This window comes from Glycine max, chromosome 12 (genome assembly GCF_000004515.6).
Source record: "Glycine max cultivar Williams 82 chromosome 12, Glycine_max_v4.0, whole genome shotgun sequence".
In the NCBI taxonomy this organism is placed as follows: Eukaryota; Viridiplantae; Streptophyta; class Magnoliopsida; order Fabales; family Fabaceae; genus Glycine; species Glycine max.
The window spans coordinates 22,758,853-22,786,320 of NC_038248.2; the positions used below are offsets into that span (position 1 = coordinate 22,758,853).

Genomic DNA, 27,468 nt, shown 5'->3' on the forward strand with positions numbered 1-27,468 from the left:
GTGAGAAATGGTCTCGGACACGGAAATGTTGCGCACACTCTAGACATCTTCTCGAAGATCCCAATGCTCAGATCGTGGACAAGTGTCTTGTGAAGCTGCAGACCAAATTTCGAGAAGATCCAACGGTTAACGAAGGCTGGGCAGCATTTTTACCGAGGCAGCTCATGTAGCTTCCTCAAGAAACTTCCTCGTGGCTTCTTTGAGAAGCTAGATCCTTATCTACCCACACCCCTCTATTAACTAAATTAACCTCCTAGAAAATAATTACGGATAAAAATAACGCAACAAATAATCAAACATCAAACATAATTACTAATAATATATATCAGGGTGTTACACCAGCTGCACCTGTTCCCTCAACAACACCATCCACTGAAACTGATTCACCCCCTCACTTACGACGTTCAAAAGAACAAGACACTCCTCCACATACCTCCAGAACTACCATCGTGTTCTCACTTCAAGCACTGCTGCCACCTCGACAAGTGTTCGGTATCCTTTCAACTCAGTTTTATCTTACTCTCGTCTTTCTCCATCATATCATCATTTCATCATGTTTATTTCGTCCTCTACTAAACCCACCTCCTATGCTGAGGCTTCTCATCATAATTGTTGGATTAAAGCGATGCAAGCCAAGTTACATGCTCTTCAAATGAACAAAACTTGGACTCTTACTACTTTTCCACCTCATAAAGTTGCTATCGGATGTCGCTGGGTGTACAAGATTAAGTACAATGCTGATGGCTCCATTGAACAATATAAATCACGCTTAGTTGCGAAAGGATATACACAGATGGAGGGATTAGATTTTTTGGACACCTTCTCACCCTTGGCCAAGCTCACCACTGTTCAATTATTACTAGCTCTAGCAGCGCTTAATGGTTGGCATTTATGATAACTATGTAAATAATGCCTTTCTTCATGGATAGCTCAATGAGGAGGTATATATGCAACTTCCTACAGGTCTCTCCATTGACAATCCTCACCAAGTTTGTCGTCTTCAGCGATCTTTGTATGGGCTCAAACAAGCCAACAGACAATGGTTTACTCGTTTCTCCTCTTTTCATATTTCTCATGGCTTCCAACAATCTTTTGCTGACCATTCTCTCTTCCTGTGCTTCAATGGTAACATCACTACAACCCTTCTTGTTTACGTTGATGATATCATTTTAATAGGGAACATATTGATGCTATACGCCATATCATGACTCTTCTTGATCAAACCTTCAAGATAAAGGATCTTGGCACTTTAAAGTTTTTTCTTGGTCTTGAAGTTGCTCGTTCTCATCGTGGAATTCACTTGTGCCAACGAAAATACACACTCAATATCCTCTCTGATTCTGGTATGCTTGACTCTCGCCCCACTTCAACTCCTATGGATTATTCTACCCGTTTGCATGCAACATTGGGTGCTCCGCTATCTGATTCATCTTCATCTTCCTATCGTCGTTTAGTTGGTCGACTCATTTATCTAACATATACGCGCCCTGACATAGCTCATGTTGTTCAGCAACTAAGCCAGTACATGGCTAATCCTACTACTGCCCATTCTCAAGTTGCTTTTCGCGTTCTACGTTATCTCAAGGGTACTCCAGGTTCTGGTATTTTCTTTTCTGCTAATGGTAGTCCACAACTCAAAGCTTTCAACGACTCTGACTGGGCAGGCTATCGTGATTCTAGACGTTCCATCATAGGTTTTTCCATCTACCTTGGACACTCTCTTATCTCTTGGCGGTCGAAGAAACAATCTACTATGTCTCGCAGCTCCTCCGAAGCTGAATATAGAGCTTCAGCTTCAACAACATGCGAGCTTCAATGGCTCACCTTACCTTCTTCAAGATCTTCATATCTCGTTTGCCCAACCAGCCATCCTTTATTGCGATAACCAATCAACAATCCAGATAGCCTCTAATCAGGTGTTTCATGAACGCACCAAGCATATTGACATAGATTGTCATATCGTTCGAGAGAAAGTAAACAATGGTCTTATCAAGCTTCTTCCTGTCTCGTCTTCCATGCAACTCGCCGACATTTTTACCAAAGCTTTATCTCCATCCATCTTTCAAGGTCTTTGTTCCAAGCTGGGAATGATGAACATCCATTCCCAGCTTGCGGGGGGCTTTTAGCCAACTTAGCAGAATTTAGTTATAGCTTAGTTTGTTGTAACTAATTTTTTGTTATAACTGCTTAACCATTTTTGCTTCTTCCCTCTCCCATTGTTGTATATAAACTGCACTCTCTACATCAATAAAGGCTAAGCTATTATTTGGTCATTTAGTTGCTTTCGATATTTTCTTTTCTCTTTATGGGTGCTTTCCTTTTTGTTAACAACAACAATCCATGCTTATTGTGGCGTTGAAGTTCAGAGAGGTGCATTTTCCAAGGTGGTGAAGGTTTTGCAACATTTTTGAGTTTTTGATATCACTCACTGAGTCACTCACTAATGGGTTTGGGAGTGTTTGGTTCTATTCTAATTCTGACGCTATTCTTCAAGCACTTGGCATCTCAACAACCAAACACTGATGATTTCTTTGTGTCTGAGTTCTTGAAGAAAATGGGTTTAGCAACTCCCCAGGTCTACAACTTTTCTGCTTCTGTTTGTTATGGGGTTTCATGTGATGCCAAGAGAGAACATGTTGTTGGGTTAGTCTTTTCTGGCATGGGCCTCTTTGGTCCTATTCTAGATACCATCATAGGCAAGCTCAGCAAGCTTCAATCTTTGGACCTTAGCCACAACAAAATCACTGACTTGCCTTCTGATTTCTGGAGTTTTCAGCTTGCTCAAGAGCCTTAACCTCTCCTCCAATCAAATTTCTGGTTCATTGACTAACAACATTGGAAACTTTGGCTTGCTACATGTGTTTGACTTGTCCAGCAACAATTTCTCTGGGCAAATTCCTGAAGCTATTAGTTCCCTGATGAGTCTGAAAGTCCTCAAACTTAACCACAACAGGTTTGAGCAAAGACTACCTTCTGGGATTCTCCGGTGCCACTCTCTAGTTTCCATTGACCTTTCTTCAAATCAGCTAAGTGGGGCAATTCCAGATGGTTTTGGTGATGCTTTTCCTAACCTCATTACCTTGAACCTTGCCGGGAATAGTATTCATGGCAGTGATTCGGATATTTCTGGGTTGAAGTCCATTGTGAGTCTCAACATATCAGGCAATTCCTTTCATGGTTCTGTGATGAGTTTGTTTCATGGAAGGCTTGAGGTCATGGACCTTAGCAGAAACCAATTTGAAGGTCACATTTCTCAGGTACATTCCATCTCTAACTACAATCGGTCTCATTTAGTTTATCTGGATTTGTCAGAGAATCAGTTGGGTGGGGAGATTTTCCAAAATTTGAACGAATCTAAGAATCTAAAGCTCCTTAATCTTGCTCACAATAGATTTAGCAGACAGAAATTCCCCTAGATTGAAATTATCTTAGGATTGGAATATCTGAACTTGTCCAAAACTAGTCTGATTGGTTACATTCCTGCTGAAATCTCACAACTTAGTAATTTGAGTGCACTTGATGTTTCTATAAATCATCTTACTGGGAAAATCCCTTTACTAAGTAATAAAAACCTCCAAGTTCTTGACCTTTCAAACAACAATTTGAGTGGAGATGTCCCTTCGTCAGTCATAGAGAAACTACCTTTAATGGAGAAATACAACTTCTCTTATAATAACTTAACCTTCTGTGCTTTGGAAATCAAACCAGCTATCCTCCAAACAGTATTCTATGGATCAGTTAACAGTTTTCCAATTGCTGCAAACCCAAGTCTTCTTAAAAAAAGAGCCACTCAAGATAAGGGAATGAAGCTAGCTCTGGCATTGACCCTCTCAATGATCTGCTTGGTTGCTGGGGTTTTGCGTCTAGCATTTGGTTGCCTTAAGAAAACAAAGCCATGGCTTGTTAAGCAGACTTCATACAAAGAAGAACACAATATGTCAGGTCCCTTTTCATTCCACACTGATTCAACCACTTGGGTGGCTGATGTTAAGCAAGCAACATCTGTCCCGGTAATAATCTTTGATAAGCCACAGTTAAATATTACATTTGCAGACCTATTGGATGCAAATTCAAATTTTGACAGCGGTACCCTTTTGGCTGAAGGAAAATTTGGGCCTGTTTATAGAGGTTTTCTACCTGGTGGTATTCATGTAGCAGTTAAAGTTCTGGTGGTTGGATCTACTCTGACAGATAAAGAAGCTGCAAGAGAGCTCGAGTATCTTGGTAGAATCAAGCACCCCAATCTTGTTCCTCTAACTGGGTATTGTGTAGCTGGGGATCAGAGGATTGCCATATATGACTACATGGAGAATGGGAACTTGCAAAATTTGCTTTATGACTTGCCACTTGGTGTACTACAAAGGACAGATGATTGGAGCACAGATACATGGGAAGAAGATGATGGCAGTAATGGGATTCAAAACGCAGGATCAGAAGGAGTGCTCACAACTTGGAGATTTCGCCATAAAATCGCACTCGGCACTGCCCGAGCATTGGCATTTCTGCATCATGGATGCTCCCCACCGATCATCCACAGAGATGTTAAGGCTAGCCGTGTTTTATTTGGATTATAACTTGGAGCCAAGATTGTCAAATTTTGGACTGGCTAAGATTTGCGGGAGTGGCTTGGATGAGGAGATTGCGCTTTGTTCACCTGGTTATGCTCCACCAGAGTTTTATCAACCAGAATTTGACGCCTCAATTCTAAAATCTGATGTGTACTGTTTTGGGGTTGTTCTCTTTGAGCTACTAACCGGGAAGAAGCCAGTTGGAGATGATTATCCTGATGAGAAAGAATCAACTTTGGTTAGTTGGGTCAGAAGACTAGTGAGAAAGAACAAATCTCCGAATGCTATCGATCGAAAATTCGTGATACTGGAGCAGAAGTGCAAATGGAGGAGGCCCTTAAGATTGGTTATCTGTGCACTGCTGACCATCCTTTCAAGCGACCAAGCATGCAGCAGATAGTTGGGCTTCTTAAAGATATTGAACCTTCTGCTAATTAGAGATCATGATAAATCATGAAAAGCATGCTCTTTCTCTTTCTTCCACTTTCCCTTCGTTTTGAATTTTGATCTCCTCGTGTATGGAAAACAAAAGCATGCCACTGGAATTGAGTCTGTAAGCTTGTGCTCATAATGAATTGGTCAGTAGAATGTGTTCGGCATCTACATTATTTGTGTTTCCTTTAAGACATTTGTCGAGTCACTTGATAAATGATCGAGTTTTGAAGCTTTCTGGAGGCAATAGTAGTGATGTAATTGGGAAGGCTGCACTATAAGCAACATTAAGAACTGTTGTATTATTTCCAGATGAATATTTTCTGAAGAACAAAAATAGTAGCTTTAAGCTGGTGGGTGTAAGAAGCATAAAAATTCTAAGGTGCCAAAAGTCTGCAAGTAAAAGATTAACCGGACTCAACCGGTTGCTGTTTTGTTGTGATCTTTGATATTAGGAAAATTGCGGATGTGACCAATGCAATCACAATTGCAGTCGTGCTGTGATTGAGACTCCAAAAACCTTTATGTTGCGTTCGAAATTAGAGTGACATACAGTTTTTTTTTTTTTTTAAGAATAATGTTTGATACACAATACCTAGAAAGTGAGAGGAAAAAAAGAAAAAATATATATATAAATATGAAAATTTTTATGATGTGACAGAAAAGAAAAAGTGTTGATTAAATATTTAAAATGAGGAGTGATTTATTTATCATTCCTTTTTCTTAAAAACATTTAAATATTGAATAAGGATTTGATATTGTAGTGCGCCATACTTCAAAGAAGCCTTCTCACCTCATCATAGTGTCACGCATGCATGATATAACATTACCATACGAAGAATGATGGTTGCAAATTTCGATCTAGAATAGTCTCCTTTGTATCATTATAGAAATTTAAAAGTTGCAGACAAGAGGTGCCTACATATGCTGGCCAGCGTATATATGAACTTTCATCATTTTGCTTTTATTAAAATAAACATATAGTAAATAAAGTAAAATATTAACTTCGGTAGTGTATTAAACATGAAAAATATTAACATTAGTCCTTAAAGAAAATCAATTGATGACGTTCTGATAGTCGGTAGTTAGTACAAGCTTTCCTAAGTTTGTTGCTTTTACGAGAAAGGAATATATGTTTTGCTTGCTTTTATCCCTATGAAAGGAGTGTTAGTATACATTATTTTCAACACGTTCTCAAAAAAACTTTTTTGATTGGGTAAAATTGGTTAAATCTCAAAAAAATTTGTTTCTCACATACTTCGTTCATTTCTAATTTATATTCTTTGGTTATTTATGATTTTTTACACACTAAAATATTTGAATATATGAAATTTAGATTAAGATATTCTTATTCTACTGTAAGTATTTTGTAAAAATCAAAGTTATTAATACCCTTCTAACTAATAATTCTAATGAGTGAGAATATAATTAAGAAAAGAAAAACATAATTATATATTGAAATTGTAATGAATTGACCTATTTCCATCGTCTTAAAAGATAAGACAAGTCGAACTAGAGTTTAAAAGAGATAAACTTAAAATTTTAATACTCATCTTTATTCATCTGAATTTTATCTTGGTTCAAAAAAATTCTTAAATAATTCACCACACTACTTTTTATAATTTTAATTTACTTATATATGGTTATATTCAACTATCGATTATATTTTAATTCAAAAAATATATAAATATAATAAATAACAAAAAAATAAAAAATGAATTTTATTTTTAGTTAAATATATACTTTTAAGATTTTATTTTATTATTATTATTATTATTATTAAAATTATTGAACTATTTAACTAATTGATATATATTTTTAAAAATTATAAAAAGCAAAAGTATAACTTTTAATGTTATATATATATATATATATATATATGTTACTCTCTCCAGTCTCATTATAATTGTCAATTTTACATAGATTAAGAAAATTCATTAAATAAATGAAAAAGAATAAAAAATTTACAAAATTAACTTTATCATTATTAATTCATTTTTATTTTGTATCCCATCATTAATATTATAAGGATATTAATATAAAAAATAATTAATATTACATTAAAAAACTAAAATAATAATTATTTTAGGATAAATTTTTTATTCTTACATTATAATTATTATGAAACGGAGATAGTATAACATTAAGAATTGTGAAAATTATAACGAGGCACAAAGGGGTACAACACAGGTAAATATATATCGTTCTTATTTTCGTTAAAAAATTAAATGATACACTAATCCGTATATGATCAAAAAAGTCATTTATCAACCGTCAAAGTCAATATGAGTTTGAGGTGCATCCGCATAGACTTGGGGTTCTTTGCCAACTTTAATAGATATTTTTTCAATCCTCATCTTTTACGTAGACTATTTGAGAGAAATTAAAACATTATTTTAAAAAGTATCATGCCAACAAGGCCAATTCTAGGGTGGACTACTTTATAGGTGGTCTGTAATGAACCATAATTCTCAACCATTAGATCAATTTTGTTACCATGAGATTTGTTCACATGAATCTCCCATTAGATCAATTTTGTTATCGAAGGCGATTTCTCGACAATGACATTTTGTTTTATTTTCTTTTTCCTTCCTCACTTCCACTCTCTCTCCCTTTTCCCTAGCCATTTCTTTAGAACATGTGACTTCGTGTTATTAGTACAACGTTCTAACCAACTGAGCTAATAGATCAATTATGTTATAAACTAATTAATGTCATTATATATAACACTAAAATTTCTAATGTATATTTAATGCACATGTAAATTTACATAATAAATTTTGTGATAATTAATTATTATCTAATAATTAATTTGTTTACATATAAAATTGTAAATAAAAATCACAGTTTTAATAAAAATTTAAATATCTAAAAAAAATACCAAATTTATTTAATTATCAATTATTGTAATAAAGATCTAAATACATATTCAATTAAATACCATATTTGTTTAATTTTCAATCACTGTAATAAATATTCAAATACATCATTCAATTAAATATTAAATTTTTTTAACTATTAATTACTGTAATAAATATCTAGATACAACATTCAGTTAAATATCATATTTGTTTAATTATCAAATTTTGTAAATAAATTAAATGTATAAAAATATTCTAAAAAATTATAATTTTTTTTTAAAAATTCAAAACATAAATTGACAATCTGTATGTTTTGAATTTTTTTAATGTGCACCTCTTCTTCTCTGGCGATTTAAAACCACCAAACTTCACCGTATATCCATAAACAATGCACATACAACACCGGCGACAACAAACACTCACAAAATGACACTAACGAAAGCAAGTTACACTAAGGGAGTGCAGTTTTACGAAAAAAAAAAAAAGGCGTTGTAGAAATGAAAAAGCTAATATGTTATTTATAACCGAAAATACCCATAAGAGCATTTTTGGTATTTTTGAAAACTGTTGGGTGTACCAGCAAAAATGCTGGGTGCCCCAAGCAGTTCCCTGGTTCTTAATCCCTCGACCTATGTTCATACCTTGGCCCAAATCCATTTGAGAGAGAGAGAGAGAGACATACAAGCGGACATCAAGGGGAAACAGAGATAAATAGATGACAATGAAAGGGGAACATGTAGTGGTGGCACCATTGCGATGGTCCACCATGACGACGTGACACAACCCACCATTTTTGTTGAGTCGTAGCAGCCACCGCCCACCACTAATGATGAAGGAGAAACTCGTGGCAACAATGACAATGAAGGAAGGAAAGTTGTAGCAGTCATCAATGGGAGTCAATCTGGTATGTTTGCACTGTGAAGGAGTCAACGGGGTTGATGACCTACGAGGAGCAGTTGGAGAAGGGAAGGGGGAGGTGGTAGTTGTTGTCATTTGTAGAGGAGTCTTGAAATGTTGCCCAATAATCACTATCGACAACAGTGAACGGTGGTCGAAGAAATTTGTAGGGAGGAGGTTGAAAGATTCAATGTAACAAACCTATGATAACACATTAATCCAACAATTGATAATTATTGTCTAGACCACCTTGATAGGTGGTCCATTGAAGCAATGGCCTATCAACAATGTTCTTTTCCATGACAAGGTTAGGTATGCTACTTTTCTCTAAAAATGAAAGTTATTTTCAAAATCGACCAATCATTAACTACTACACATTTTCTCTATAGCTTTTTTTCTTCTTAAACTAAACAAATTTTAAAATGTTAGATCGTACTTCAGGCAGTAACAATGGAGATCCCCTGTGACTTCCCCAAACCACAAAAACAATAGAAATAGGCTTATATATATTCTAGGTTTAAATACTTTTTTGGTTCATGTAATTTAGTGTTTTTTTTTTCATTTTCGTCTTGCATTTTTTTTTCGCTGTAGTCCTTACAAAGCATGCGTTTTTTTTGTTGTTCTTAAACCACTTTAGATAGTGATTTTTTCATTGTTCAAAGCATCTTTTTATTGATCAAAGTTTTATTTAAAACACTTTAAGGACAAAAAACAAAACACACATTTTGCGAGAAAAAAAATACAAGGACAAAAATTAAAAAAAAAGAAATAAATTACATGGTGGAAAAAAATATTTAAGCCTAGATACTAATATCATTTTACATTCTATCTTAAAATCAAGTGCTATAAAATAAAGTTATCCAACAGGTATTGCATCAAACCATTAAGACAGGCAAAGTGCAATTTCTGACAAAAAGTTATATTCTTTAAAGCATTAATATAAAGAATCATATTTGTGATTTACCCAACAACATTCCCAATATTTTATGTACGGAGATTTAATCATATACCTTACAACAATCACCTCTTAAGAACTGGAATCTGTGGCCACATTTCCTTATGATGATTTTTCACCCATAGAACTGCCATAAATATATGAGCCAAATCCCCAAAAGGTGATCACTAGGGAGAGGATCTTGAAACCACTCATAGGGTCCTTTAGCAGTATAACAGCTGCAATGCTTGTTATGGGTGTTCTTACTGCATTAAGCACACCTGCTAGCACAGTAGAGCCCAAGAAAATTATAGCAGTGCCCCCCAGAACCCCCAGCTGAAAAGTGATTGCACCCCAAATGATAACAAGATAATAAGCACTTCTACCACCTTCGAAAGTGGTAGCCTCATGTGCCATCCCTTGAAAATCACCACTCACAATCATCCCTACAGTGGTAAACAGAAATGCAAATAGAGAAACCATGACTTGCTGCTCCAGAACAACGATAAAGGATCTTCTTCCGAGCAACTTCACAAAGACGAGCTCTGAGAGAGCGAAAATAAGCCCATGGAAAGCAGATCCTAAAACATCCCATACAAATCCCATGATGTATTCACTGTCACTAATGCTGGGATATCTGTCTGAACTCGAGTCCAGGGCAATGATGGTCAATGCAGCGGTTATGACGAAAACGGAATTCACTATTGAAGCATTCACTTTGTTCTTCACAAGAAAGTATCCAAAGAGCGCCGAAAACACAAGGGATGATGATGCCACAAGTGAGGCAGTGGATGCAGGGAGGTAAGCATAGGCATAAGCATACATGAGGTTATCAGCAGCACTTAGGAAACCCAAAACGATATAAGACAGACTCAGTTTTAAGTTCAGAGGAGTAGGAAAGGTTTTACTGATAAAGTATACAGGAAACAGTATTAAGGCAGTTAGGGGCCATCCAGCAACTGCTACCCAAGATATGATCCACTTACTCTGGCCACCGTTATCATAATAAACACGAGACAGAATGCTGGAAGCAGGAAATGCCACAAGCATTGCCAAGATGCTGAGAACAAGAAGAATCCAATAATGGATTGGCTTTCTTTTGTGTGCTTCAGTGAGCATGGTAGAAAATTTGGAAATCTGGGCCCGGAGTGAATCTGAGGGAATCGATGGTTCTGCCTCCATACTTTCTACAATATCATAAAAAATAACTCGGTGGTTAAAGTTTGCTAACTTAAGTTTGAATGGACTTCATTTTGCAAATTGAGTTGGCAAAAATGACTCTCCTTTTACTTCATTTTCAAATTTAGTTTCAAGGCAAAATTGAGGCCAAACTCAGTTTACAATCGGACCTAACTGAAAACCAAACATTGCCTAATTGCTCCCACCAGTGGCTTAAAGTTGTCATACTTTGGAAATAAGCAATTCTTTCTAAGTTACAGACAGACATAGAGTTTCATTCATTAAACAATTAGTTGAATATCTAAATCAGATAATTTAAGATTCAATAGTTCAGACCAATACTGTTGAGCATTGAGCAATTAACCAACAGCTGTGTGCAGTTTCCCTGCTCACTCAGGACTATTTAGCCTTAACCTGTTGAGCATCACTCCTTTACATCATAACCAAATCAGCAGAAGATTTTTTTTTTCTGACCCTTTGATGTAGTAAACAAAAAACTTCACTGAGTAAAAGCTTAAAAGAAAATTATAATCTACATTTTTTAACTTCCTGGGATTATCAAACATGTACTAATTAAAAATGAACGAAAATCCAAAGTCATATTCATAAGGAATATATCAGAAGTGAACCAGCAGGGCATACCGATTGTTAGGGTGAGTAGGAATAGCGTAGAGAATGTGCATTCATGTCCCAATAACAACCCGTAATATGGCTAAAGGAAAAAAAACAAAAGGTGAGATAGTTTGTAGGGCAGTGATTTGTGAATACTCCATTTTCCCAAGGACAAAACTTAAACCTAAAGGTGAGATAGTTCTTTAAGTGTTATTGGTGTTGCTCTCTAATTAGAATTAGAGTTTTATCTTGGTAATCTTTGTAACCCTTTACATGTCTTTATTATGCGGATTATTGAAGTAAAACTACAATTCTGATCAGAAAGCAACTCCAACATAAGTACAATCAAGGAACTGTATCTAAGTTTTGTCCTTTCTTCCAAACACTTTATTCACAATTATAATTTCTTTCGACTTTCTTCTTATCGCATCATATTACTTATCAGTTATATTTTCTCTCTTCTCTTTCTCGCTTTATCTGTGTAAGTGTCAACTAGAGTGAAGATGTCCACCAATTTTCATCCTACTTTGAAAATGAAGCCTCTTATAATGCAACAACAGGAACTCATTCATGCATCTGCATATTATTTCTAAGTTTCCACACCCACGTTCAAGTTCTAATTCATAATTACAGCTTCCCATTCAGCCCAATTAAATAATTTGACTGATTTCTCGTTTTCAACAACATCAATTGTTAAAAAAAATGTTATGAAAATTAACTATATTTCAGAGAAAAAGAATTACAGGAAAAAGAAAAAAACCTACATAAACCAGTAATTTCTCCAAAATCACGCAGAAAACATAAAAAAAAGTGAAAATAAGAACAAAATATTAAAAAAGAACTTTTCAAGTGACTGTTGGTAAACAAAAAAAAAGTGAAATTAACAAAGAGATTGGAGACAACGAACCAGGTTGAATAAGTGGCAGAGATGTCATGACAGTCGCCTCTTGGGGAGAATGAAGGGGTCTATATGGGAAAGGGATTCACACTTGTGATTCTTGTGTTCGTCAGTGAAAGAGTGACGCAATCAATTAGCAATGGCCACTCTATAATATCTAAGTCGTTTAATATCGTTCACCTAAAATATAACTTCTTTTTTTCAAATGAAAATTTAAGTGAATTGGATTATCAGTTCATGATCACAAACCTCAAATAATACTTAAAAATTTTCACAACGATAATATAAATGAATAATTAAGGTCCTTACGTTATATGAATGAATGAATGTATTTATTACCGATTAGATCAATTTTTTATGTTCACTTTGATGGCTCCACCTAACATATAACTAGAGTTAATTAGTTATAATGACATAAACTGTTTAGAGTGTCATTTAATTAGATAGATTATGGCTCATATGATTTTTAATATTGCTATTATAAAATTTAATAAATTTATTAATATAATAAGTTATAATTGAAAACATAACAAAATAAAATTATTTTAAACCATATTTTTTTGTGAGAAGAATTTTAAACTATATATCGAATAAAGATTGTGGTTTGGTTTCTTTGGTTTGTGGGATCATTCATAATTGAGCCTGTACGAAAATGTATAATTATATTGATATCTAATATGATTGTGGTTAATTGTGGGATAATTGAGCTTGTCGCCACATGAGTCATGAAAGCTTGTCAGCCACACTGGACTATGACTGTGTGAATCTTAAAATGCCTAAGCTGCGGAGGAGCACCCAACATGGATTTTCAAAAGAAAAAAAATATTAAAATAATTTCATTTAATTATAACTAATTCCCACAATTAAATCATGATTAAACTTCGATTAAACTAATAAACTTTGAATTATTTCCTTTATAGATTCCATCATGTATCCAAATTTTAAAAAAAACATTTGAAAAAATAAAACCCAGGAGTGAATTCAATTTGTGATCATCTAATCAATAATATGACATGCTTATAAAGACCGAGAGTATATAAATTTTTTTTTCTGGATGGTATCAACTTGCTAGAGCAAAACTCATTTCGCACGATACGATAGTGACACCAATCACTTGATATATTACTTTTAAATTAGATGATCGGAATTTTTTTTCCTTTTTTTCTCTCCTTTATCACCATTGTCGCCTATGACGCGCTCACCTCACCTTGTTCAGACACCATTTCTTCACTCCCTCCTTACTCCCAAACACAACTAGTCCTTGTTCCCTAACCATGTCAAAGCGTAACTTTTGAACACTTATATTAGGATTGCACATACACAAATTGTCTAGGTTGAATCCTCACCAACACAACCAAACCCCACAACTCAAAAACCGGGATCATACAATCACAAAAAACATAGATCTAAATATGTCCACACACACACAAAAAATGAACCGGAAATCCATTTGGAAGAATCAAGACAAATACAACATAAAAGATGAAAACCTAAGAAGTACGGACGCGGCACTTCACCGACGTGTCCCGCGTTGGACTCGCACCAGACATGCATGCGGGTACGACTCCGGTGCGACGCGGTGTTCGTTGCTTCCACCGTCACCGGACACGGTTGAACAGTAGGACAAGCGCGGTTGGACGCGACCCTCCAAGTAGACACGCGCAACGCGACTCAACAAGCCTTAGGTATTTTTATTATTTATTTTAAAAAATGCTTACCAAAAGAACAACTCTTCTACGTTTTCTCCTTGTTGTTCCCGCAAGCGCCTCCATTACTGCACGCGTCACCTTTGTTTCCTTCCCCATGCAGGTAGGCCCTTGCTCCCTATTTCTTCTCTGGTTTTTCTCGTTGCCTTTGAAGGGTTGATGTGCCTTAGGTCCTTCACCTCTGTTTTTTTCGTGTTTAGTGTGGTTCCACATTTGTTCAAATGCCTTTAAACTTTTTACACATTCTCTCTCTTTATCTTTCTTTGTGTTGTTATCCATTGGCTCTTTCTTTGTGTTGTTAATTGTTATCCGCCAACTACATGTACCCCAACACCATTTATTCTTTATTTTATTGTAAAAATAAAATTTCTCTTTCTTTCTTTGTTATCCGCTGGCTGTTTCTTTATTTTATCCGCTGGCTTTTTCTCTTTCTTTATAAAAAACAAATTTTTTTACTCAACACCAAATGGATACAAACACTCTTGGTGTTGATCCAAAAAAGAGAAAGACATCAACTGTAGAAAATGCCTTCAATTTGCAAGCTAGAGAGACACTTGATCATGAAATTGCTAGAATGTTTTACTCTTTGGGGCTGCCTTTTCATTTAGCTAGAAATCCTCATTATAGGAAGGCATTTGCCTATGCTGCCAACAATCAGATCAGTGGTTACCAACCTCCAAGTTATAATAAATTAAGGACAACATTACTTCAAAATGAGAGAAGACATGTGGAGAATTTGTTACAACCAATTAAAAATGCACGGAGCCAGAAGGGTGTGAGCATTGTTAGTGATGGATGGAGTGACCCGCAAAGAAGATCTCTTATTAATTTCATGGTTGTCATGGAGAGTGGACCTATGTTTTTAAAGGCCATCGATTGTTCAAATGAGATCAAAGACAAGGATTTCATTGCCAAACATATGAGGGAGGTAATTATGGAGGTTAGGCACTCAAATGTTGTGCAAATAGTGATGGATAATGCAGTCGTTTGTAAAGCAGCAGGTTTAATAATTGAGGTTGAGTTTCCTTCCATCTATTGGACTCCATGTGTTGTCCATACATTAAATCTTGCTTTGAAGAACATATGTGCGGCCAAGAATACAAAAAAAAAAAAACAATGTTGCTTATGAAGAATGTTCTTGGATCACCCAAATTGCGGATGATGCAATGTTTGTGAAAAACTTTGTCATGAGTGACTCTATGAGACTATCAATTTTCAATTCATTGAAATTGCTATCCATTGCTCCAACAAGATTTGCCTCCACTATTGTAATGCTCAAGAGATTCAAGCAATTGAAGAAAGGACTCCAAGAAATGGTCATTAGTGACCAATGGTCTTCTTATAAGGAAGATGATGTTGCAAAGGCTATATTTGTGAAAGATACTTTGTTGGATGATAAATGGTGGGATAAGGTTGATTATATTTTTTCTTTCACTAGCCCTATCTATGATGTTCTTAGAAGAACGGATACGGAAGCTTCATCTCTCCATCTAGTATATGAGATGTGGGATTCAATGATTGAAAAGGTGAAGAATGCAATATATCAATATGAGAGAAAGGAGGAGAGTGAAGGATCAACCTTTTATGAGGTAGTGCACTCCATATTAATTGACCGTTGGACTAAGAGTAACACTCCTCTCCATTGTTTAGAATTGGATCAAGTGGCCTCAGAATAATTAAGAAGGGGGGTTGAATTAATTATTCCTAAACCTTTACTAATTAAAAAATTACTCTTCTAAAGCTTTTACTATGTTGTTAAGTAAATAAAGAGTAGAAAAGAAACTTAACCAAAAGTAAAAGCGGAAATTAAAATGCACAATGGAAATTAAAAGAGTAGGGAAGAAGGAGACAAATACACAAGGGTTTTTATACTGGTTCGGCAACAACCCGTACCTACATTCAGTCCCCAAGTAACCTGCGGTCCTTGAGTTTTCTTTTCAACCTTGTAAAAATCCTTTTACAAGCAAAGATCCATAAGGGATGTACCGTCCCTTGTTCTCTTTGAACAACCTAATGGATGTACCCTCCACTAGAACTGATCCACAAGAGATGTACCCTCTCTTGTTCTCAGTCAAACCAGAGTAGATGTACCCTCTACTTGTACCACAAAGGATGTACCCTCCAATGTGTTAAGACAAAGTTCTCAGGCGGTTAAACCTTTGAAACTTTGTGAATGGGGATACAAAAGAATTCTCAGGCGGTTAGTCCTTTGAAATCTTTTGTATATGGGAAAGGGAAGAATCAAAAGAATTCTCAGACTGTGTCGTTTTGAATTCTTTGACAAGGGAGAAGGGAGACACAAAAGAATTCAAGCGGTTAGTCCTTTGTTCTTTTGGAAAAGGGAGAAGAGAGACACAAAAAGAATTCAGGTGGTTAGTCCTTGGCGAATTCTTTTTGACAAAGGGAGAAGGGAATGAAAAGAATGAATAGTACAAGTTTTCAAGGTTTGGAAAAACAGAAAACTTTGGAAAGCTTTTGGCAAAAGGAAGAAGAAGAAGAAGTTCAAAGAGACTCAGAAATCAATGTGGAAAAATTGCTTGTGTAAAGAATGAATTGGAAAAGATAGATTTTTCAAATGCAAAACAAATCCTTGCTTTTATAGACTCTTCATGTCTGGTCAAGAGAACCATTAGAAGAGTTATGACCTTTAGAAAAACATAAAACCAATTTGAAAAAGTCAAAAACTATTTGAAGAGTTACATCTTTTGATTTTGTTCAGAAACTATCACTGGTAATCGATTACCAAATCAGTGTAATCGATTACACTAAGCTTTTATGTGAAAGGATGTGACTCTTCACATTTGAATTTGAATTTCAACGTTCAAACACATTGGTAATCGATTACCAAAACATTGTAATCAATTACAACATTTTGAAATCAATTGGAACGTTGTAAATTCAGTTGAAAGCTTTTTGAAAACCATTTTGCTACTGGTAATCGATTACAATAATCTGGTAATCGATTACCAGAGAGTAAAAACTCTTTGGTAAAAGGTTTTGAGAAAAATTCATGTGCTACTCAGTTTTTGAAAAAACTTTGTAATACTTATCTTGATTAAGTCTTTTCTTGATTCTTGAGTCTTGAATCTTGATCTTGATTCTTGGAACTTGAATCTTGAAACTTGATTCTTGATTCTTGAAATCAAACTTCCTCTTTGAACTTTGAAGTGTTCTTGATTCAATCTTGAACTCATCTTTGATTCTTGAGATCATCATCTTTGTTATCATTAAGTGTTCTTGACCTTTGAGCTTTTTTTCATCACCTTTGTTATCATCAAAACTTCTTTGAATCAATCTTGATTCATCATGAAGCTTGCTTCTGCAATCTCCCCCTTTTTGATGATGACAACTTCTGAAATCAAGAAACACATACACACACACACACACACACTTTTTCCTAGTCGATCACTCACATAAATTTCCATTATCCCCCATTGTTTTTGAATTTATGCTTCTCTTAAAATTAAGTTGATTACTCATGTGAGTTCTTGATTTAATCACTATTTCTCTCCCCCTTTGGCATCAACAAAAAGTCAAAGTGCGTAACATGTTTGAAACATACAAATACAACTAAGCATCCATACAACATTCATGGAAAAATATAAACCAAATCATGAAGCAAGAACCATGAATAGATCAAATATATAAAAACCACATTGTCAAATAACATAGTTAATATTTGTTCAAACATACCATGCAAATAAAGAAATAGTAAATTGTTCAAATATCATGATAATATAGATTATTTGGATAAGTCACTGACATCTAGCAGTCCTAATTCTCTTCTAATGTTGTAGAATGTATCTTTACTTAGTGGTTTTGTAAAAATGTCTGCAAGTTGATTTTTAGTATCTACAATTTCTAAAACAACATCACCTTTTAGAACACGATCTCTAATAAAATGATGCCTAATTTCTATATGCTTGGTTCTAGAGTGAAGAACTGGATTTTTAGATATGTTTATGGCACTTGTGTTATCATATTTTATGGGAATATGATCTAATACTATTCCATAATTAGATAGTTGTTGCTTCATCCACAGAATCTGTGCACAACAACTACCAGCAGAAATATATTCTGCTTCTGCTGTGGATAATGCTACATTATTTTGTTTCTTGCTATTCCAAGAAACAAGTGCAGACCCTATGAATTGACATGTACCACTAGTACTTTTCCTATCTGTTTTTTTTTTTGCTTCATCCGAATCTGAGTATCCTACTAGGTTGCATAAAGAATTCTTAGGGTACCATAATTCTAAACTAACGGTTCCTAATAGATATCTTATGATTCTTTTTACTGCCATTAAATGTGAAAACTTTGGATTTGATTGAAATCTTGCACACATGCATACACTAAACATAATATCTGGCCTACTTGTAGATAAGTAAAGTAGAGATCCAATCATACCTTTGTATTGCTTTGGATCAACAGGTTGACCGGATTCATCTTTGTCAAGATAACAGCTGGTGTTCATAGGAGTAGCCAAGTGTTTTGAGTTTTCCATTCCAAATCTTTTGATGAGTTCTTTGCAATACTTTGCTTGGTTGACGAAGATTCCATCATTTGTTTGTTTGATTTGTAGTCCAAGAAAATAATTTAAATCACCCATCATGGACATCTCAAATTCATTTTGCATATCAATAGAAAACTCCTTGCACAAAGATTCATTAGTAGATCCAAAAATTATATCATCAATATAAATTTGTACCAACAAGATATCATTATCCTTCTTTTTTATGAATAAGGTGGTATCTACTTTCCCTCGAGTGAAATTCTTTTCTAATAGGAATTTACTTAATCTTTCATACCAAGCCCTAGGTGCTTGTTTTAAGCCATAAAGTGCCTTCTTTAATCTATAGACATGGTCTAGTTTTTGTGAGTCTTCAGACCCAGGAGGTTGTTCCACATATACCTCCTCTTGAATTAGACCATTTAAGAAAGCACTCTTGACATCCATTTGATATAGTTTAAAATTCATAATAGATGCATATGCTAATAGCATCCTAATGGCTTCTAATCTAGCTACAGGTGCAAAAGTTTCTTCATAGTCTATACCTTCTTCTTGATTATATCCTTTTGCTACAAGTCTAGCTTTATTCCTAATTACTATACCATTTTCATCCAATTTATTTCTAAATACCCACTTAGTTCCTATGATTGGATAATCTGAAGGTTTTTCTACTAATTCCCATACATCATTTCTTTCAAATTGATTTAATTCTTCTTGCATAGCTACTATCCAATGGTCATCTATAATAGCTTCCTTAAAGTTTTTAGGTTCTATTAATGAAACAAATGCCATATTATTGCATAAATCTTTAAGAGAGTGTCTAGTTGTTACCCCTTTTGAGATATCACCGATGATGTTATCAAGAGGATGATTTCTTGAAGTTTCCATTCTTTGGGAATATTATCATTTTCTTGTGTTGTGTTCTCTTGATCATCCTTGTCTTCATCATCTCTCTTTCTTTTCAGATTTCTTTCTTCATTTTGAGTATCTTCCAAAGTATCTACAATATCATCAAGAAACTCCTTTCTCGGGGAGGTAATATTAGTTTCATCAAAAGTAACATGTATTGATTCCTCAATTGTCATGGTTCTTTTGTTGTAAATTCTAAATGCTTTACTATGTAAGGAATACCCAAGGAAGATACCCTCATCTGCCTTAGCATCAAACTTTCCTAGGCTTTCTTTACCATTGTTTAGAACAAAACATTTACATCCAAAAACAAGTAAATGTGCAATGTTTGGTTTTCTATTGTTGAAAAGTTCATATGGGGTTTTCTTGAGAATGGGTCTGATTAAGGCTCTGTTCATAATATAACATGTGGTGTTAACCGCTTCTGCCCAAAAGTATTTTGGAAGAGGTGTGTCATTTAAAAGAGTTCTAGCAATTTCTTCTAGGGCTTTATTTTTCCTTTCTACTAATCCATTTTGTTGGGGTGTCCTAGGTGCAGAAAAGTTGTGTTCTATGCCATATTCATCACAAAACATTTCAAACTCATTGTTTTCAAATTCACCTCCATGATCACTTCTGATGGAGATAATTTTGAGATTCTTTTTGTTTTGAATGACTTTGGCAAGTCTTCTAAATGCATGAAATGCATCATTTTTATGAGTAAGAAATAAAGTCCAAGTATACCTAGAATAGTCATCAACAATTACTAATGCATAGTAACTTCCTCCAAAACACCTGACCCTAGATGGTCCAAACAAATCCATGTGTAATAATTGCAATGGTTGAGTGGTGGAAACAATATTTTTAGATTTAAAAGATACTTTCGTTTGTTTACCTTTTTGGCATGCATCACATAACTTATCTTTTTCAAATTTTAATTTAGGCAAGCTAATAACTAGATCTTTTGAAATTAATCTATTTAGATGATCCATGTTAATATGAGCAATTCTCTTATGCTATAACCATGGATCACAATCTTTACTTAAAAAGCATCTATCATTTTCATATTTTTGTTTTAAATCAATCATGTAAACATTATTTTCTCTAAAACCTATATGTTCAATATCTTTGTCATGCTCATGCTTAATAACACATTTTTCAGAATCAAAAGATACTTTATATCCTCTATCACATAATTGACTAACACTTAATAAGCTATGCTTCAATCCTTCTACAAGCAACACATTTTCAATAGGAGTAGAAGAACTCGTACCTATTTTACTGACTCCAATAATTTTGCCTTTGTTGTTGTCACCATATGTAACGTGTCCACTTTTCTTGGGGAAAATGGTTGTAAATTTGGATACATCTCCCGTCATATGCTTGGAACATCCACTGTCGATATACCACTTCTTCCTTACAGAATCTTCTTTGTTGTTCTCATCAAATTTTGTCATGAGACATAAGTTGACTCGGTCTTCATCATGATCTTGAAATAACCTATTCCTGAAAATACTTTTGAAAAACAAAGAATTTAAAGAGGCCATGAATCTTGAAGCGGTTAAACTTTCTACAAGATACCTGCTCAAATACCACTTATTGGATCAAGTGGCCTCAGAATAACTAAGAAGGGGGGGGGGGGGGGTGAATTAATTATTCCTAAACCTTTACTAATTAAAAAATTACTCTTCTAAGGCTTTTACTATGTTGTTAAGTAAATAAAGAGTAGAAAAGAAACTTAACCAAAAGTAAAAGCGGAAATTAAAATGCACAACGGAAATTAAACGAGTAGGGAAGAAGGAGACAAACACACAAGGGTTTTTATACTGGTTCGACAACAACCCGTGCCTACATCCAGTCCCCAAGCGACCTGCGGCCCTTGAGATTTCTTTTCATCCTTGTAAAAATCCTTTTACAAGCAAAGATCCACAAGGAATGTACCCTCCCTTGTTCTCTTTGAACAACCTAGTGGATGTACCCTCCACTAGAACCGATCCACAAGAGATGTACCCTCTCTTGTTCTCAGTCAAACCCAAGTACATGTACCCTTTACTTGTACCACAAAGGATGTACCCTCCAATGTGTTATGACAAAGTTCTCAGGCGGTTAAACATTTGAAACATTTTGAATGGGGATACAAAAGAATTCTCAGGCGGTAAGTCATTTGAAATCTTTTGTATATGGGAAAGGGAAGAATCAAAAGAATTCTCAGATTGTGTCGTTTTGAATTCTTTGACAAGGGAAAAGGGAGACACAAAAGAATTCAGGCGGTTAGTCCTTTTTTCTTTTGGAAAAGGGAGAAGAGAGACACAAAAAGAATTCAGGTGGTTAGTGCTTGGCGAATTCTTTTTGGCAAAGGGAGAAGGGAATGAAAAGAATGAATAGCGCAAGTTTTCAAGGTTTGGAAAACCAGAAAACTTTGGAAAGCTTTTGGCAAAAGGAAGAAGAAGAAGAAGTTCAAAGAGACTCAGAAATCAATGTGGAAAAATTGCTTGTGTAAAGAATGAATTGGAAAAGATAGATTTTTCAAATGTAAAACAAAGTCTTGCTTTTATAGACTCTTCATGTCTGGTCAAGAGAACCATTAGAAGAGTTATGACCTTTAGAAAAACATAAAACCAATTTGAAAAAGTCAAAAACTATTTGAAGAGTTACATCTTTTGATTTTGTTCAGAAACTATCACTGGTAATCGATTACCAAATCAGTGTAATCGATTACACTAAGCTTTTATGTGAAAGGATGTGACTCTTCACATTTGAATTTGAATTTCAACGTTCAAACACATTGGTAATCGATTACCAAAACATTGTAATCAATTACAACATTTTGAAATCAATTGGAACGTTGTAAATTCAGTTGAAAGCTTTTTGAAAACCATTTTGCTACTGGTAATCGATTACCAAAGAGTAAAAACTCTTTGGTAAAAGGTTTTGAGAAAAATTCATGTGCTACTCAGTTTTTGAAAAACCTTTTTAATACTTATCTTGATTAAGTCTTTTCTTGATTCTTGAGTCTTGAATCTTGATCTTGATTCTTGGAACTTGAATCTTGAAACTTGATTCTTGATTCTTGAAATCAAACTTCCTCTTTGAACTTTGAAGTGTTCTTGATTCAATCTTGAACTCATCTTTGATTCTTGAGATCATCATCTTTGTTATCATGAAGTGTTCTTGACCTTTGAGCTTTTTTTCATCACCTTTGTTATCATCAAAACTTCTTTGAATCAATCTTGATTCATCATGAAGCTTGCTTCTACATTTAGCTCATTCCTTAAATCCTAGGTAATTAACTCTATACTTTTTTACTTACATTTTTTTAGAATTACATAAATTTTAATCATGTATATATTTCTTTTTAATTGTAGATATTATAGTCATGAATGGCTAAGTGAAGATTCTAATCGAGTTCCTCCACATCAAGATATGGAACTCACTCGTGAAAGATTAAAATGCTTCATGAGGTTCTTTCTTGATGTGGATGTAAGGAGAAAAGTGAATATGAGTTTGCCAACTTCTCAGATGGAAGAGAAGGTTTTGATGATCTTGATTCTTTAAATGATAGAGGTCAAATGGATCCAAAAGCTTGGTGGCTAGTTCATGGCGTTAATGCTCCAATACTTCAAAAGGTTGCCCTTAAGCTACTTGTGAAACCTTGTTCATCTTCATGTTGTGAAAGGAATTGGAGTACATATTCATTTATCCATTCTTTAAAGAGAAACAAGATGGAACCACATAGAGCTGAAGATTTAGTATTTGTTCATAGCAATCTATGACTTCTCTCAAGGAATACTCCACAATATCATCAAGAGGAAACAAAAATGTGGGATGTAGCTGGAGATGATTTTGGATCACTTGATGATTGTGGTATTCTTGAAATTGGTAGTTTGTCTTTAGATGAACCAGAGTTAGAGGGTGTCTTTTTCAATGATGATTGCTAGTTTGTGGAATTCTTGAAGAGTTGAAGTTGCTAATTCATCATCTTGCTTTATAATTTTTTTTTTGTAAAGAAACAAAGCGTACAAATTGTATAATGAGGTCTCTTAGTATTTTTTGTGACTCATTATCATAGGAAAAGTTCTTTTGAGATGATGAAGAATATATAAATCTTGATTTTCAATTTAGATCTTTTATGTATATCGCTCATATTTAATTTTATGTAATTTTATTTTATTTAATTATATATATATATATATATATATATATATATATATATATATATATATAGTTGTGTGTCTTACATTTTCAACATTACAGGTGTCCACATGTCCATATTCGTGTCGTGTCCGGTGTCCATGTCGGTGTCTGACACCAATCACCTGATATATTACTTTTAAATTAGATGATTGGGATTTTTTTCCTTTTTTTCTCTCCTTTGTCACCATTGTCACCTATGATGCACTGCACCTTGTTCAGACACCATTTCTTCACTCCCTCCTTACTCCCAAACACAACTAGTCCTTGTTCCCTCACCATGTCAAAGCACAACTTTTGAACACTTATATTAGGATTGCACATACACAAATTGTCTAGGTTGAATCCTCACCAACACAACCAAACCCCACAACTCAAAAATCGGGATCATACAATCACAAAAAACATAGATCTAAATATGTCCACACAAAAAAAAAAAAAAAAAGAACCAGAAATCCATTTGGAAGAATCAAGACAAATACAACATAAAAGATGAAAACTTTATATCGTTGTCAATGATCGTCATGGTGATACGAACATGGAGATGGGACGGATCACCTTGAAGAATTCAGAATTTAGGAATGAGTTTTAGTTAACTTTTGGGAAAGGATAGTGATGCCACACTCAAGAAAAGATGAGATGGTGAGTGATAAGTCATAGGTTGACGCCACAAGTTGTCTTAATAAGATCGGATTCAATTTTTTTCCTAAGAATTAAGAGGAGCTCTCACAAAAAGGAGAAAACTCAGATTTCATTGAAACTCAATCTGCCTCAAAGATACAAAGTTTTCCTTATTATTTTTGACTAGGCTTCCCTCTAAACATCTCACTAGAAATTAATTCCCACTAAGAATTAAATTCTCACTTCCATTAAATTTATACTAGAAATAAAATCTCACTAACCACTATAATAGCTTGGGAAGTCTAAGGAATATAAAAACTTACCAAAGGATATCAAGAGTCAGTTGAACTTATTACCTAAAAATAAAATATGAAAATTAAGGAAAAATAGAAAAATTGAGTCTTAATTTATTCTTCAACCCAAAACTAAGAAACCAACCCAAAGAAGCTCAAACCCTCATATGTGACAATCTTAAGTTGGGCTGAATTTATCTTCAAGTTGTAAGAATGTGATAATATTTAGATTGTGCTCAAATGCAGTTGCACCTTCTTTTGCTTGCACATCCATGACCAAGCCTTGCAAAGCCTCTTTAACTCTTTTAGTTTTGGCTATAGTCATTGGGTCTTATATTCCTTGCAAAGGTTCTTTAAGATTGTTTCACCTATCATGGTTTCCGTCACATTGACAGGGGAGCGACCTTACTATCATCGTAAGCACCACCTCTTCACTGTGGCGATTACCTTTACGGGAAAGTGCACACTATGCAATAGTAACAATGAACCTAAAGTTTGGATATCATACCCTAGAGACTAGTGATGTGACACCCTCTATCCCGACATATATATAAATAAATAAAATATATTGGTAAACAAAAATCAAATGGGTAAAAGGTTCACATTCATTTCAATTACCAAATAAACTCATTAAAAATATATTCGGCTCAAAATAAGGCCGTCAAATTTACAAAAATATTTTGTTAAATCAGTGAGGTGAAATAAAATAGACTAACATCATAAAATTAACATAAAAACTTATATCCCAATGTCACATCTTATCAGAGCGTTGTGTCCCGACGTCTTTCAACATAATATTCCTTAAAGCAGTTCACCTAGTCATCTGCTCCCCCGAACACAAAGTTCAAGATCATCACAGGATCCAAACACAAACAGCAAACTGGGAGTGAGTTATCACATTCCTAACTAATAGAGAAACAAGACAACTAGATATACATATCATATAAACCAAATAAAACTTACTTACATGTAATTCACGTAATTCCACCACTTTGTCATTCAAAGTTCACTTTTCATTCATCAATCACATTACACAAGAATCACACGCTCTGATCAAGACATAATAACACCTCAATTTCATAATAAACAATTAGCAAGCGCATGAGACAATTATGCTAAGACTCAAGCCTACATGCAATGTGGTACCATGTCAGTGAAAAACCACCCTGGGGCGCTTAGGAGTACATAACATGACACACCACACAATGGGTTTGCCAGGTCACTCTCACTAAGTAAAATCATAGGGAGACCAGTCAGGGTCACGATGTTTTGCGAGAATGCTCCAACCATATGGGATCAGCATAGGCTTAAAGGAGCACTCAAACCCGATGACCCCCAAGGCCTACACTCCGAAGAGTCCGTCAGGGCCTCTCCCTCCTGATTCAGGTCCAACCCCTAAAATTATTCTAGCACACAGACACTGCTAGTGAATTATACAATACCCACGACCTCACACTCGTGTCTTAAACACGTACAACATATTGCGCTACAATTTAACACTGATTCCTAAATAGGAAACCTACACTTTCTCTTTAACACTGCGCATTTACACTTTTCTCAAGATAACACTGGTCGAGTTATTGTACAATTCACAGCTTACAACACAAATAATGTCACATCAATAATTAATCACACATTTATTCACAACCAAAACTCATTCACAATTTCACATCTCATAATGTCACAATCCACCATCACATGTTTTCACGTATCTCACAATTCAACACCTGTTCTACTTTACACTTTTACTCAATCTCAATAACAATATTATAATCTCAAGGCAACATATTATTCCACAATTCATCACATATTTCATTTATAAGCACTGCTCATGAATTATACAATACCACGACCTCACACTCATGTTTCAAACATGTTTAACACAATTGCGCTACAATTTAACACTGGTTCCTAACTAGGAACCTACACTTTCTCTTTAACACTGCGCATAAACACTGGTCGGGTTATTGTATAATTCATAGCTCACGATATAATTAATGTAACATCAAGTGTTAAACACATTCATTTATTTACAATCGAATATCATGTCCACACTTTAACATCTCATAACATCACATCAACCATCTCATAACATTCCTAATGATATTCATAAGGTACAACATACACATGTTCATCAAATTTAACCATAATATTCTCAAACTCCAACACTTAATAATTTTTGGAATCATACTATAACACTCTACAATATTATTTACATAAATTATTAATATAAATAACAACCTCTATATATATATAAGCTAGCATACATCATATTGAATCACAAATTATGAAGTAAGCTTTCAATGCACAAATTCTAAATAATTATATAAACACTTTGGTCAATTTCAATTATGATATTAACTTTTTAAATTATATATAAAAACTTAAACAGCAAGAAAAATAGAAAATACAAAATCAATATCTCTCTCTAAATTTCTCCTTTATTTCAACAATTCATATTAATTAGAAAAAGTACTCGATTTATAGGGTTCACGCTCAACACAATAGCATATCAATTCCACAACAATTGGTCTGTCAAACATATATAATTCACTGTAATAATTATAAGGATAAAATGAAAATTGCAAAAACATCCCAAAACTCATTCCAATTGATATCTCTAAGGATCCCTACACATATTCTCACTAATTCCCAATTGTAAATAACTCATTCCTTATCTCTAAGCGGACTCACGTGTCTTCAGCCAGCGATAGCAGCATCTCTCGCGGTTCTCTGAGATTCCTCCAATTTTTTTCCTCTAGCTGCTCCGATAGAATTCCTAAACGTCAAAGAGACAGAGAAGGGATTGAAGCCTCCACTTGTACTGTCACCATGCGATTTATTTTTGTCCCTCCACAAATATTATCTCGCAAATCCC

General features: G+C 34.5%; 1 protein-coding gene and 1 pseudogene across 2 annotated transcripts; one reads left to right on the forward strand and one right to left on the reverse strand.

Annotated features, from left to right (window-relative positions):
* The first annotated feature begins 2,443 nt into the window (after positions 1–2,443).
* Positions 2,444–5,312, forward strand: LOC100775831 (probable LRR receptor-like serine/threonine-protein kinase At2g24230; annotated as a pseudogene).
* A 4,239-nt stretch (positions 5,313–9,551) lies between these two features.
* LOC100790781 (probable purine permease 5) lies at positions 9,552–12,665 on the reverse strand. Of its 2 annotated transcripts, XM_006592535.3 has the most exons (3): positions 12,391–12,665; positions 11,514–11,583; positions 9,552–10,879 (listed from the first exon to the last, which is right to left on the reverse strand). In XM_006592535.3, the coding sequence occupies exon 3, from the start codon at positions 10,872–10,874 to the stop codon at positions 9,816–9,818; it is 1,059 nt and encodes a 352-aa protein (XP_006592598.1). In that variant the 5' UTR covers positions 10,875–10,879; positions 11,514–11,583; positions 12,391–12,665; the 3' UTR covers positions 9,552–9,815. The 2 variants fall into 2 exon arrangements, with proteins under 2 accessions (XP_006592598.1, XP_003541140.1); XM_003541092.4 differs by lacking the exon at positions 11,514–11,583 and having other exon boundaries at positions 12,391–12,662.
* Between the last annotated feature and the right edge of the window lie 14,803 nt (positions 12,666–27,468).